Below are 13,604 nucleotides of genomic sequence, written 5' to 3'. Positions count from 1 at the left end.
ATGTGTTTCCATTTCAGCCATAATGGCATCCTCTTTGTCAGTGATCTCACACTGTGTCATGGTTAACATGAGGGTCCCGTGTGTGATATGTATGGTTCCACCGCACAGACTTTGACACACATCTGTGAGCTGTTGTGAGAGAACCCCCACATAAAAAGACATAAAAAAGAGTTCAAATTAAAACTGAAGAGAGATACTTTTGAAAGGGGGGGCGGTTTATGTGAGGGTGAAGGATCAGAAAACGATAAGTAAAAAAAAACATTTGATTTGAAAGTATCGGCTTAGATAATATGACGTGGCAGTGTTGCTATGATTCAGTTAGACATTATGAGTATTAATCAGTATTTACAGTTTCAGACCTGAATACAGTGGGTTGTATGTGAATAAATTTTGTATTGTTAATAATTAGTTACGCAGTTTTCTTATCCTCTCTTTTAGTATTTCCTTCAACCGGTGGCAAACCTGCCACATGTAGGCACTTAAAAAGGACAAATTATGCCAATACTTATGTACCATGGCAACTAAATGTGATTGAGCATTCTCATATAAATAACAGGCTGATGTGTATTCAATACTTGGTGATTCCTGCTGGACTTCTTGTTTAGCCTGTCCTATGTGGGTGGTCCTTTCCTTTCATACGAATGAAGCAGGAAGTTTCTCCATATGATTCACCTGTACATGGCCTAAAGGCTAGTGGATTCAGCTATTCACTCTCTCTCTTCTCAAGCATGTGGTTTAGGTTAAATTTTCCTCTGGTGCTCATTTACCTCCTTCGTCTACTCCACTTCATTTGTTAATGCACCCAAAGGCGAGAGTGTCCCATAGTGCAACATATATATTATAAATAAATCAGAACACTCTTGCTGAGTTCATTCCAGTTCACAGATTGAAACGGTTATTGTTTATATAGAATTCTAATTAAAAAAGATATTGCCTGTCACATTGTTGTAGCTAGCTGCCATCGCCATGGATGCAGATTTTGTGAAACTGGAGCTAAGATAATCTGGAAAAAGGATTTCCGCGTGTGTAGCCCGGCAGCCCTTTCTCATGAACTGAGCAGTGCATTTTGCAATATCTCAAATAACATGCTGTTACTAAAAATAAAGAGAATAAAGAAAGAAGTATCACTGATTAACTTTATTAATATAGAATAACATCAACTTGGATACACAGATCTGTCATTTAAAAGCAGTTTGATTGTTTTATTCACAATAAAATGTTGTGATCAACAAATACAATGTATTGAATAGTCAATTTACTATTACACATTTTCTTATGCCCGTACATTTATGCTTTCAGGGGCTGTGCAGTGTGACAAAGTAGTACCATGCCAAAAGAACTGAGCCCATAGATGACACCTGAAGATGCCACCATCTATGGAATTCAGTTCTCATAGTAGAGCACTTACAGAGACCCGGTCCTCAGGAGCCTCCTGACCGTTGAATGGCAGAATCATCACACACAACTTCTGCCTTATCATCAATGATCACTATAGCTCAGCTTAATGTCTACAAAATAGACCAAGAGGAGGAAGGAAAGACAAAAATGTCATAAATATGTAAAAATAACAGTAGGTTGACTATAAGATAGCTAGACATATTGGTCAGCTCTCGGCTGTGTAGTCACCCTTCCCTGTTTCTCAAGAAAAGCAGAGTGATGATATCGTAAGAACTACTTCTTCCATTGAAAGATTGAGCAAGAGGTCATTACAGTGGCGTCTAAAGTTTATCTTACTCAGAGATCTCTTATTGTCTGCAGTTGTAGTAGCACAGTAAGTAACACAAAACATGTACTTTTTACCAGATTGACACCAGATTAAAAGACATTTTACATAGAAACTAACAAAGTTTAAAGCAAACCTCAACAATGTTGCTATGATTGGACGGATCCAGGCCTGTGCTTAAACTGAGTCTATAGAGCGATTCAGGGTCATCTGAGGGGGTTCGAACATCTCCACATCTCCACTAAAAGTCTGTCCACTGTCCTGATGCATGCTCTGAATCAGATTATGGTGATAGTGCTCTGGTCAAGCCATGAAATGACTCATCCGTTATAGCTGTACACTCCCAAAGAAGAGAACTTTGGGACTGTGTGATTAGTGACATACAGTTGGTAGATGTGTCCCTGTACTCTACAGAGTAAGTTTGAGATTAACCAACCTGTGCTGTAGATTCACTTCTTTCAATTGAAAAAAGAAAACACACCAAAGTCAAGTCAATATTTACAGAGAGAGTACAGTGAGATCAGTGTTATCTCAGTCCCTGGTGGTTTATTCATTATGAGTGTGAGGTACAGCACAGTGAGCTTTCTAAGGCAGGCCACACCTGAACATGTTCAGGAAACTCATATCTTTTTGGCAGTTGGACTGGGAAACAACCGGTTCCACAGCCTGTTTCTAGACAATAAAAAAATCCCTTGTGATGGTATTGACTGAAGATTTAAGATTATAATTTAATAAATTTAATTCCACAATCAGACTGCAAAACATAGCATGACTAGTTAATTTCTCTTCATCTACTTGGTCAGTCGGAACATATTTAGTTTTTCTGCCCTGTATAAAAAACATACAGTCAATGTAGCTCCATATTCATATCTGGCATTTTTAATAATTACTATAAAGAATAAAAACATAAATATTTGACTTTTTTCTATCACTAAACTTACCATTGCCCTTCATCTGTTTCCGGATCCTGGATATTTGAGAAATAGACCTCCTCACAAAGGCCTCCCAGGACTGAGTTCTTGCACACCCAAGCTATAAACACACTTGAGCAGTCCCCTCTCCAAAGAGAGATGTTTTTCGCATTGAATCAGCAACAAGCTCTTCCACACTAAATGAACATACATTACTCCTCAGTTCACCTGTGTGTGTTCTGCTCATTCTCCCATGTCCTCCAAGTCCCAAAGAAAGGATGCAGCGTAGTGTCTGACATTCAGAGCAAAGAACCTTAAATACCAGCACCTTTCACATCACCCATCAGCCGCCCTCCTCTCTGTTTTTCATACACTCCCTCTGTACGGTAAGCCTGACAGTCACTTCCCAGTAAGAAGGAAGCAGTGGGAGTGTAGAGCACGCCCCCTCACAGTGAATCAACACATAATAGTTTCTGAGGAAAACCATCTGACTCGCCCTGCCCCCTGTTCCCATAAAGTAAGCAGGGGAAAGGCTGTGTCGACTGGAGGAACCAGGAATTCCCCCACAGGCCTTGAACAGCTGTCGAGATGAGACACGATGACGAAGCGAACACACTGGAAGTTTGCCGGCCAGGCATATGCAAACAGAAACCATGTTTGGTGTGATTTCATGTGTGTATAAGTGAAACTGTACTCAGCACTACAATATATTTACAAAATAAGCAACTGGAAACTCTGTCCACACACTGTGGGTGTTTAAATGCAGTCATGTTGACACTGTTTCCTCGAAAAGTTTTTTTTTTAAATCTTTGCTAAATATTATTTATCAGCAGGGCAGTGTATCACACTTGCGTCATGGGTATGTTTACAATGAGGTCACTTCATTGTGAATATTTGAGAGGTCTGATAGTGGTGGGCTGAAAATTGCAGCCTTTATAATGTAACTGTTTGCTCTCTGGTGATGGCAAACAAGACAGGGAAGAGACACTGGACAAGACAGGAGCGGGGCAGCTAGGCAAAACCAGTTTTTAAACAAGCCAGCAGTTTCATTGTTCAGTGTCTATAAAAAACCCTTCTGATTTCCTCATCCTCTTTATCTACTCAACCCTAATATGAGAAACTAGTCTGGACTTGATGCATACTTCCTCAGAAAAAGCCCTGTTAGATTAAATCGATCGATTTCCTTGAGCTGGACAAAAAAAAGGGGATTCCACATAGTGTTGGAAAAATTACTGCACTTCCCTTCTCGTACCTGGATGCATATTTGTGCATATTTCCAGGATGTACATTACTCACATGGCGTGATTGCTTTTTGCTTTGCAATGAAACACGCCCAGATTATGTAGTAAATTTCACTGAAATAAGGTACAGAGACCCCATAGAGTCCTACCATTGATGTGCAGTGACTCTAGAATCCACTTTCAAACTACATCCTTGGGCTGGTGGGATAAGTTGCAATTGACATTTTGTGCTGGACTTCAGAAACAAGCCTGGCTTTCATGCTGGTGTTTGAACACTGGGGAAATCACTCGCAAAGGTCACTGAGCCCATTTCCTTTCTTTCCTCCCCATGCATCTAAAGACCTGTAACAGCCCCTTTCAACTGCACTTCAGTTACTGGCAGACATATTCAAATGTCTATATAGGAAGTGAAAGAAGGTGTAGGTAACCAAAGAGTGCAAGGCAGATGAGACAGCATTTTTTATTACAGTTTTTTTCTTGTTTTACCACACATACATGTGAGTTTCAACGGTCTGATACTCAAGTGCCCGTTGTCTTTTTAAAACGCAGCACTACGACATGTCTCTGAAGTCCTTCTTTGCTGTCCCACAGGTGGTCCAGAGAGAAAATACCCTGCTGCTCAACAAAAGTCTCAAACAGGTGGAGTCCACCACCTACACCAAAGTAATGGGATTTGGTGGCAAGGTAGACCAATCCATCTGGTGCCAGCAGATTGTGGAGTGTCTCGTGTAGCACGGGGTAGTATGCAGTGTTGTAGATAGTCTCTGATGTGAATATAATGTCATATTTGGGTGGTGGGTCCGTCTTTTGAACCAAAGCAAGAAATGTGCTCCAGTCACCAGAGATAAACTGACACTTGGTCAGTAATGGGTGCTGGGATAGGTCTAGCGCTCTTTTCTTGGGAGGTGGGTTGCTGTCCTTTAACTCCTCCTTCATGTTCACCTCCTTTTTACAACCATCTTCCTCCTGTATTTTCCCCTTGGCCCTCCTTTCCTCGTCGTCTTCGCTATCTACTTCATCATCCTCTTGGCAGTTTAGCATTACATTTGGCACGGTAAGCTGTTCAATGACTGTACTGTTGTAATCTTGGAAGTGGACCTGTCTGGCTCCTCTCTTCAGAGCCAACAGTCCCAACAACCCCGCACCACAACCCAAATCCAAAACAGCCTTCCCCCCAAAGGTTTCTCCATCTTTCTCAAGCAGCTCCAGAAGGTCGTACGTGCACTCCCACACCTTTAGTCCTCCCTCATACACGCCAGATATGAGATCAGACCTCTCCTCCACTGTACGAAAAAGAATGTTCTCCTTATCCTCTCTTTCCAAGGCCGTCTTCTCAAAAACGGTCTCGTTGAGGAAGTGCAGAGGAGGAAGAGTTCCAATGGTAACCGTTTCAAAGATGGCGTCCGTTAGGAGGAACTGGGGGTCAGAGGGGGGAAAGTGTTCTTTGGCCTCTTTTACTGGCTCTGCTGGTTTGGTATTATCCTCCGCCTAAAAGACAAAGACAAAACAAGTTTAAACATGTGATGGCTGAGACTAACTGGTTAATAAAATATATATATATTTATACACACAAGGGAAAAAGGGTTGTAAACACTGTAAGTTGGGCCTTGAGCCTCTGTTGAAGTGCCATGACTTCTACAACAATATACACAACAATTCAGCACCCTTAAAAGTTTAAAATATAAAATGAACAAATTATTGTCAGCAATACAATGAGGCAACAAATTTTCCACTTGTTTTTAGATGTGAATGTTTAAGGTTCTAACAAAATGTAGTTTCTGTAATATTCTGACATTAGTAATACTGGAATGACAGCTGACTAGTTGATGAACTTCAACATGAGACTGTGACAAATCAACCTTGTGATTCACATTGTGAGTGAAACACTGTCGGTGTCATGTGTGGATTAACTGGTGATACTAGTGATGTCATCACACCCCAAGAGCACAACAGTCAGACCCGGAGTGTTTTTTACTTACCTCAGAACTTTTGCCAGAAATTACAATAACAACTCATATGATCAGTTTGAACTTGTATGAGCTCCCTTCCTGTGATGTTATCGGTCATAAAATCAAGGTTATCAACCAACGCTCTCTAGTGGATGAATGCCTGCCTAACAGAAAATGTTCAGCTAACTATTTTTACTATGATTCACTAATTAATCTACGAAACAAACTGTTTTAAAACTTAATGTATCCAATGATCCATGTGAAAAGACTTTTAACAGTGGCAATAAGGGGCCTTAAGTTACCAACCTGTCCTATGCTGAATAAAACTTAGGCCTACCTGACATTACGCATTAATAGTGGGCTAACGTCACTTACAGATTTAGCTGCATTGTCTTTCTTTCCGTTTTGTAGTTTATTTCCATCTACGTCGTCGCTGTTTGTTGTTTGTGCAGGAAGGTCGAAGTTAAAACAAAACGACATGATGACTGACAACAGCGACCGCGGCTATATGAAGGTTGGAAAAAAGGTGTGTACCCCTCATACAGCAGAGTTTCCACATGGCAAACATGCGTGCAAGTGTAGCAGAGCTAGCTGCTTGTAAGTACTACAATACCCACAATCCTGAGCAATCGTTACTAGCGTAGTCTGCCGGTGTTAAATTTCTGTTGATAAAATAACTATAAATCTGTGCCACTAGCTATAGATTTACAAATACAGACAAAAGAAAATTGAAACACCTAAATGTCAATATGTTGGCATAAAAAACGTTTGCTCTTCCTGACTCAGACTACCATCAGGCCATTCGGTTGTAGAATGGCGCATGCGCACCACCTCCAAATTGGGATTGGATGTGTTATCTGTCACAGATCCCTGATCCTGCTCCTCTTTTGAAACATATATTTGCTATAATCTCATCCTTGCTTTCCCTTTGAAAATGTCGACAGGAAGGCTGGTCTCGACGGGTTTGCTGTCTTCATAAAACAGTAAGTATTCTCCAATACATCCGAAATGTTATGAGACATCAGATTTGGATCTGCAACACGCAGCGACGGATTTTTGAATAGGAAAACAGTGAGTGACATCCAAACAAAAGGGATTTAGGAGCGTCAGGACTCTGTGAGACTGTCCGCAGCTGTGTGCAGTATGAAAAAACTCAACTACCAGGCCTCTTATGAGGCCACAGAGAGAATTAATATCCACGTAGATGTTTCTGTTATCACTGCCTGCATGCATGCAGCAGAATGCTGCCAAAAGTCTCTCCACTTCAGACCACTGCCCCTGTTACCTCGTGCAGCTACAAAAATCTCCACCCAGACTCCACCCTGAACGGAATGCAGCAAAGCAAGACTGTTGCTGTTGCTTTGTGGGTTTTCGTCAGAGGTTGGCGTGGTCACTTCTTGATGTCTTATAAACTCCTGCGAAGACGTTTTTTTTATTATTTGTTGGTTGGCTCACACTGAAATGGCAAGTTATATATACAACTTTACTAACAAAAATTCTGATGCTATGTTAAAGATTATTGATTAGTCCTGCTTTTCAGACTGTGGGGATGGATGTACTGCTTTTGGATTTAAAACAACTAAATTAGGTGTTTGGATTGATACTATTGTTTATTATTTACCTATAATTTATTGACAAAGTGATTGGTTATTATCAGAGAAAAGAACCTACCTTACAATGTTCTCTGTATTTAAGTTGGATGCACTCTACACCACATGCAATCAGTGTTGCAAATGGAATAATATGACAGCATTATAAAAGGCTTTCAGAGTAATATTCACTTTCTATTATTTCCTTACAGGTGAGTGTATATTACAAATGCAGGATGCGGTGGTGTCCCAGCTCTGTGCTCCACCTGCTGCGCTGTTTGAGGTCACGTTCATGTTGCAGGCGAGGAAGAAACAACAGACTGCCCCCGTGGATAAGGGACACATGGGCTTACATGACAGTGCTGGCGCGGTCACTTTATTTCAACTCCCTGACAGACTCAGATGTGGTTTTTGACTCAATCTTTGAACCAGTGTTTTGGACTGTGGATTATGTCACTCGCTGGTTTGGCATGGTACGTATGTGTGCTGTTTCCTTTGTCTGAAGACAGCCTTCAGAACACCTGTTTTTCCTTAAGCATTCATCATAACTGAGCTTCCGATGCTATTAGCTGGATTTAATACGCTCATTACTACAAGTATTTAAGGTAGCCGCAGATCAGACTTGCGCAACACTCTGGAGGAATTTACCCTATCAGTTTCATCAGTAGAGGCATTGTGGTGTCCATGCTTTAAAAAATGTTCTTTAGTGATTTGTCCCAGACACTACAGATGCCTTTTTAATGATTTATGCGGGGTAGACATGTTGAACATAGATATTATCTAGCTGCAGTACCTGTTTTCTGGTAGAGGAGGCTGGGTGGCCTCTCTCTAGGCAGACTAGCCAAACTACTAGTAACAAATCCTTTAACATTTATAGACACATGTCCCATTTTCAGGTCAAAAATATATATTTTTTTTCAGTCCATTAAAAATTTGGTGGCTTTAATCTAGTGTGTAGCAGATTGTTGTACTTAGAATAATCCTCTGGTGGAACGGCTACTCATGGCAGTAAGTGTGAGTGGTCCTTGTACATTTAGAGCATCAAGTGTCGCCTTTTTTGACAGAATACTTCTGTCATTAAAGGAAAAAAAACATCTTACAACACTGCATGAGGGATGAGAAGCAATTTTAAGTGATATATTTGGCTCTAGCTTAAACCTCTTTAATTTCTCAGTGCAAGAAAAAACCCTGTAGATACTGCTGTCCCAGATACTGGAGGGTGTATGCGCACAAAAACAGCTTGACAAGCTGTACAAGCTTTTACAGGCATAGTATTAACAACATGGATAAAAACAAGCTAAAGATTTCTGTCTTATTTGTTAAAATGTTGTTTCTGTGTTCAGAAGTTCAACGTATACTAGCGAATAGTTTTCCAGTTAGAATACAAATGTCACATTGTATGTACATTGTATCTCTTTTTCTGTAAGGTGTTTGTTTGCCTGGTGGTGCTGCTGACCAGCTCCATTGTGGTCATAGCCTATGTAGTCCTGCTGCCTCTGGTCCTCAACACCTACTCCCCTGCATGGATTGCTTGGCACGTTTGTTACGGTCATTGGAACCTCATCATGATAGCTTTCCATTACTACAAAGCTGCCAAGACTTGCCCTGGGTATCCCCCTACAGTAAGATATCATTTATCTTTGTCATGTATATGGTAATCTGGGCTCCTGATAAAGGCTGAATTCTTTTTCTCTCAGGAAAAAAATGATAGACCATTTGTATCAGTGTGCAAAAAGTGCATCATCCCAAAACCAGCACGAACACACCACTGTGGTATCTGTAACAGGTGAGCATTACTTGATATAGTATATGTGTTTTGCTGTGCTATGGTAACTATGGGAAGTATAGTGTGTTTGTGTTCCTGACAGTGGTATCACACACTGGTATGTTGACTTCTCACACTGACGCCCTTTATGATGTCAAAAACTGGTTGCTCAAAAATGTCATACATCATCACACAGACAAATCAGAGATCCTTGTCACTGGGACACACTGGCTCCACTGTGATTCATATGAAGTTTTGAGAATCACTTAGATGTTGTGTTTGTGTCAACTTGCAAATATCAAGCCTATTTTAGGCACAGTTTACTATGTCTGTGAAACTTTTGTATTTTTACTTTTTGATAAAAATACAGTGATTACCTCATATGTTTTTCTTTGCAGGTGCATTTTGAAAATGGACCATCATTGTCGTATCCTTTGTGCAAATTTATTCTAATAATAAGTGTTAAAAGATGTAGTCGAGACATGAAGGCGGACTTCCTTAATGTCAGCGCCTCAGCCTGGCTGAATAACTGTGTGGGGCATTTGAACCATCGTTACTTCTTCTCCTTTTGTCTCTTCATGACCTTGGGCTGTGTCTACTGTAGCATCAGTGGCAGAAACCTGTTCCTAGATGCATACAATGCTATTGAGGTGAGATAATTACACTGCTTTTGCCTGTGGGTCTGCTTTTTTACCTCTTTCACTTCCATCCATGTCTGGAATCTTTCACTGTGGGGCTTACTGACACCTGACTTTTTTCTGTCTTTTTGATGCTTTGGTGGTGGTGTGTGGGCCTTTCCTTTAGCGCTTTAAACATCTGGATATGGAAAAGCCAGGGATACCAGTAACAGGAATGGGACTGCTTATAGGGCTTTTTCCTCCTGGCCAGGTATCACAGAAACACAAAACACTGATAAAGTTTGTGTCCTTTTTGTCTGTTTATCGTGTAATATATTATGCTGTTTATTATTTTTGTCAAGGCCAGCTATCAGACTCCGGCTCCTCCGTACACCTTTAAGGACAAGATGATTAATAAGAGCATCATCTACATGTGGGTGCTCACCAGGTAAAACATGCTTTTTTCATTTGTTAATGCACATTGTTGCTCAGTGAATACAGTTGCACTTTTTCTGTTGTATAGAATTGGGACAAAGTTATTGTGTTTCATCTTAGGCAGTGGATGAAATGAAACATGATTTGTTCTTGCAGCACAGTGGGAGTCGCTCTGGGAGCTTTGACAATTTGGCACGCAGTTCTTATATCCAGAGGGGAGACCAGCATTGAGAGACATATCAATAGCAAAGAAACAAAGCGGATGGCCAAACAGGGAAGGGTGAGCAGATTCAGGCTGAGATTGGAGAGTTATTTTTTTGTTTGTTTTTATAAAACACAAAACCTCAACTAAAGGAAACCTTCTTTTTCCTCCGTTTTGCCAGGTCTACAGAAACCCTTTTAGTTATGGCAGACTGAATAACTGGAAAATCTTCTTCGGTGTGGAGAAGCGAAGGTGTGTTTCTCTGATTGTAAAGATTTTCTGTCCCTCCTCTGTGGCCAGTGTTGCCCTATTCCTGTTGTAACCTGTTTGTCTTCTGCTTTCAGTCACTGGGTGACACGGGTGCTCCTTCCCTCTGGACACGCCCCTCACGGTGATGGTTTGACGTGGGAGGCCCACCAGGTTAAAAAGGACTTGATACCTGTATGACTGACCTAGCTTAGGCATACCTGTAGCCTTTGCTGTGTCAACCAGATTAATCTTAAAGGAGTCTTGTTTTGGTGGCCCTACATAACGACAAAGAGGAAATGGTTAAATCAACTTGCAATACCTCAAAAAACTTGCTGTGGCATTGCTCGTGGCTCTGCGGTCTACATTTCTCAGCAAGTTTGCTCTCTACTGGGTTTTATTATCTTATAAGCTGGTTTTACTTGACTTGAAGAAATTCTGAGTTTGATATTTTTATAAACCAAATGAACTGACTGACACACTGACAATATTTTGTATGGCTTGAAACCCTAAGAAAAAGAAAACACTTATTGTTCATTTTAAAACCTCCATCTCCCATTTGTACATACCAGTCCAATATTATCATTTGGAAGATTCAAGGAGAAACTACATCATTGTGATGTTATTTATCTGTATTTTGTACCTGTTAACTTAATAAATCTTTATAATTTGCTTTGATGTCTGCATACGCTTTATCAGCTGCAAAACACAATAAATGAACAGTGAGCAACTCACTCTGGGACAGATTATACGCCTGCAAACACAGCCTGAGACTGTGCGTTGACTACAGGTGTGTCAACATTCCTTCAAGTCTTCAAACATAATGCTAAAATGTCAGATCTCCTGTACAGCAGCAACTCACAACTCTGGCTGATTATCAGTGATAGAGTCTGATGAAGTGATTGTGGTCACGTGGCTTGCTTTGATGACTGAGGAGCTCCATCTACTGTTTGACTCCTGTCAGTTTTAGGGTAATTTTTCCTGCGACGCTTCCTTTACTTTCCTGGCACCAAACACAGCATCGCCGCTCACATTTAGATGTCCAGGTAGAAACAGCTGGATTCTGGATTTCACCCTTGCGTCCATTTATTGGGGTCTCACCTGATGGGTACGTTTCCTGCAGCTGTTGTGGTTCAGGTGTCACAGAAATAAAGTGCCTGTTTTGTGCCAAAGACATGAGCATGGAAGTATTAGACTGAACCGGGACCATGCATATTATTATTAAGTGCAAATGCAGTTGTTTGTTACTGACACTTTGTCGTCCACTTCTCCTTTTGTGGAACGAGTGACACCAGAGAACTGCCGTGAAATGCATTATTGTAGTCTGTCTTGCACTAACACTGCACCATAATAACATTTGAAAAAGGAACATGTAAGATAGGTTTATTAGTCATGTAACTCATTACAACCTTGTGGACAAACAGCAATTAAATATCTTGTGTCTCTGAATGGGTTCTTCTGCAGAAGGATGCACTCTGCCGTCTTCTTCGGATTTTACTTTTCTTTATATCTATCCAAACTTACTACTAACATGAAATACTAAACCCAGTTACAAAACATATATATACCGGAATCGTTACTGCTGGGTGTTTGTCAGATTTTGGCTTTGGTTATTTTGTAAACAAAACATGTGTTCATTCCAAACATCACTGTTAGCAGAGAGGAGCTGTACTTGTATGTGTACACAGGCAAACTGTCCCATTTATAGCCTCATGCCAGCTAATGTTCAAGGTACGTTGCCAGGTCAACAGTCCACTGATGTCATCAAGGGGACAAGACCAAAAGACTCAGACTTTCATTAATGTGAAACACGTTTGCATGCGGAGGAAAGGCCAACCCCTCAGAGAGAAAAATCCATGCTTTAAACGTTGCCCAGCAACCAAACTCTTGTTTAAAATATCGATTCTTAAAAAACTTGGATCGATTCAGAGTCACCAAAAATAAAATAAGATAAATATGTGTAGCCATGGGATAACGTATAAGTATTTATAAGTGTTTAAGTACATTATTAGTTCAAGGTTAGCTAGCGTTTGTTAGCCCTACGAAATCCACAATGCTAAGTGTGTTAGGCCGCACAAATAAGACACCTTCTGTCACTAAAATACACCGCTTGATGGATCCGTCGCCCTGATCTCTTCTGCAGGCTTACACGTTTTATTGCTTTGATTCATTTGGCCGTCTTAGCAACATGAGAAAATGCCGTTGCTTAGTGACTGTGACGTCAGCTCCTGGAGCTCCATCTATTCTTTAGAATGCGGGCGTGGCTTAATGACGACCTTATGACATCATATTGTGGGTCTAAATGATGTCATCTTGTGTCTTTCAAAGTTAGTTACTCAGACAGCATCTCTGTTGAACTCAGTTATAGAAATTCAGCAATAGATTGGCTGGCACGTTTTCTTGCTAACTGTCAGTCTTTGAAAACTTCTAGGACCTAGAAAACACTCAACCCTTTTTCCTTTTTTTTTTATACTTGAGATGATGCTAGAAGGGGACCAGAAGAAGGAGCCTGCACCACCTATGGAAGTTCAATCCTCCAGTTCCTCTAAAGGCAACACTATGGAACCAGAGCACCACACACTTCACACGTCTGTTGGGGCTAATATGCATCCTAACATGTATCGCTCTACTTCATCCCTGGTCAACCTGACATCCCCGGGCCTTAGAAGCTCCAGTGTGATGTGGCAGATCTATAAAAGTTTGGACTATCTGCAAAAAACAGACCAGAAGAAGGAGACTGAAGCACATATTACACTGCAGTCCTCAGGATCTGCTGAAGGTAACACTGTGGAACCAGGGCCACCACAGACTTCTTCAACACCCCAAAGATGTCTCCCTGAGAATAAGGACGGTAAAGATGACCAAACAACAGGTGCAGAAACACCTGAGGCTTCTACCGTACCTGAAAGAGAGGTGACCGGATCTC

At 40.9% G+C, this 13,604-nt stretch overlaps 2 protein-coding genes and 1 long non-coding RNA gene across 5 annotated transcripts; 1 reads left to right on the top strand and 2 right to left on the bottom strand.

Moving 5' to 3' along the window:
* Window positions 1–1,122: 1,122 nt before the first annotated feature.
* On the bottom strand, window positions 1,123–3,025 carry LOC114447379 (uncharacterized). Its single transcript, XR_003671839.1, has 2 exons — window positions 2,665–3,025; window positions 1,123–1,508 (listed from the first exon to the last, which is right to left on the bottom strand). It is a non-coding gene; the product is annotated as an uncharacterized LOC114447379 (long non-coding RNA).
* Window positions 3,026–4,310: 1,285 nt separating this feature from the next.
* mettl18 (methyltransferase 18, RPL3 N3-histidine) lies at window positions 4,311–6,425 on the bottom strand. Its single transcript, XM_028423547.1, has 2 exons — window positions 6,200–6,425; window positions 4,311–5,363 (listed from the first exon to the last, which is right to left on the bottom strand). The coding sequence occupies exons 1-2, from the start codon at window positions 6,302–6,304 to the stop codon at window positions 4,395–4,397; spliced, it is 1,074 nt and encodes a 357-aa protein (XP_028279348.1). The 5' UTR covers window positions 6,305–6,425; the 3' UTR covers window positions 4,311–4,394.
* A 248-nt stretch (window positions 6,426–6,673) lies between these two features.
* zdhhc16a (zDHHC palmitoyltransferase 16a) lies at window positions 6,674–11,315 on the top strand. 3 transcript variants are annotated; one of them, XM_028423265.1, is made up of 11 exons: window positions 6,674–6,807; window positions 7,626–7,886; window positions 8,841–9,035; window positions 9,111–9,199; window positions 9,577–9,605; window positions 9,695–9,828; window positions 9,983–10,066; window positions 10,158–10,243; window positions 10,387–10,510; window positions 10,614–10,684; window positions 10,777–11,315. In XM_028423265.1, the coding sequence occupies exons 2-11, from the start codon at window positions 7,650–7,652 to the stop codon at window positions 10,877–10,879; spliced, it is 1,152 nt and encodes a 383-aa protein (XP_028279066.1). In that variant the 5' UTR covers window positions 6,674–6,807; window positions 7,626–7,649; the 3' UTR covers window positions 10,880–11,315. The 3 variants fall into 3 exon arrangements, with proteins under 3 accessions (XP_028279066.1, XP_028279065.1, XP_028279067.1); XM_028423264.1 differs by lacking the exon at window positions 6,674–6,807 and adding an exon at window positions 7,179–7,288; XM_028423266.1 differs by lacking the exons at window positions 6,674–6,807; window positions 9,983–10,066 and adding an exon at window positions 7,179–7,288.
* The last annotated feature ends 2,289 nt before the right edge of the window (window positions 11,316–13,604 follow it).

The sequence above is a fragment of the Parambassis ranga genome, chromosome 15 (genome assembly GCF_900634625.1).
Source record: "Parambassis ranga chromosome 15, fParRan2.1, whole genome shotgun sequence".
In the NCBI taxonomy this organism is placed as follows: Eukaryota; Metazoa; Chordata; class Actinopteri; family Ambassidae; genus Parambassis; species Parambassis ranga.
This window is presented reverse-complemented; position numbering and strand designations above follow the sequence as displayed.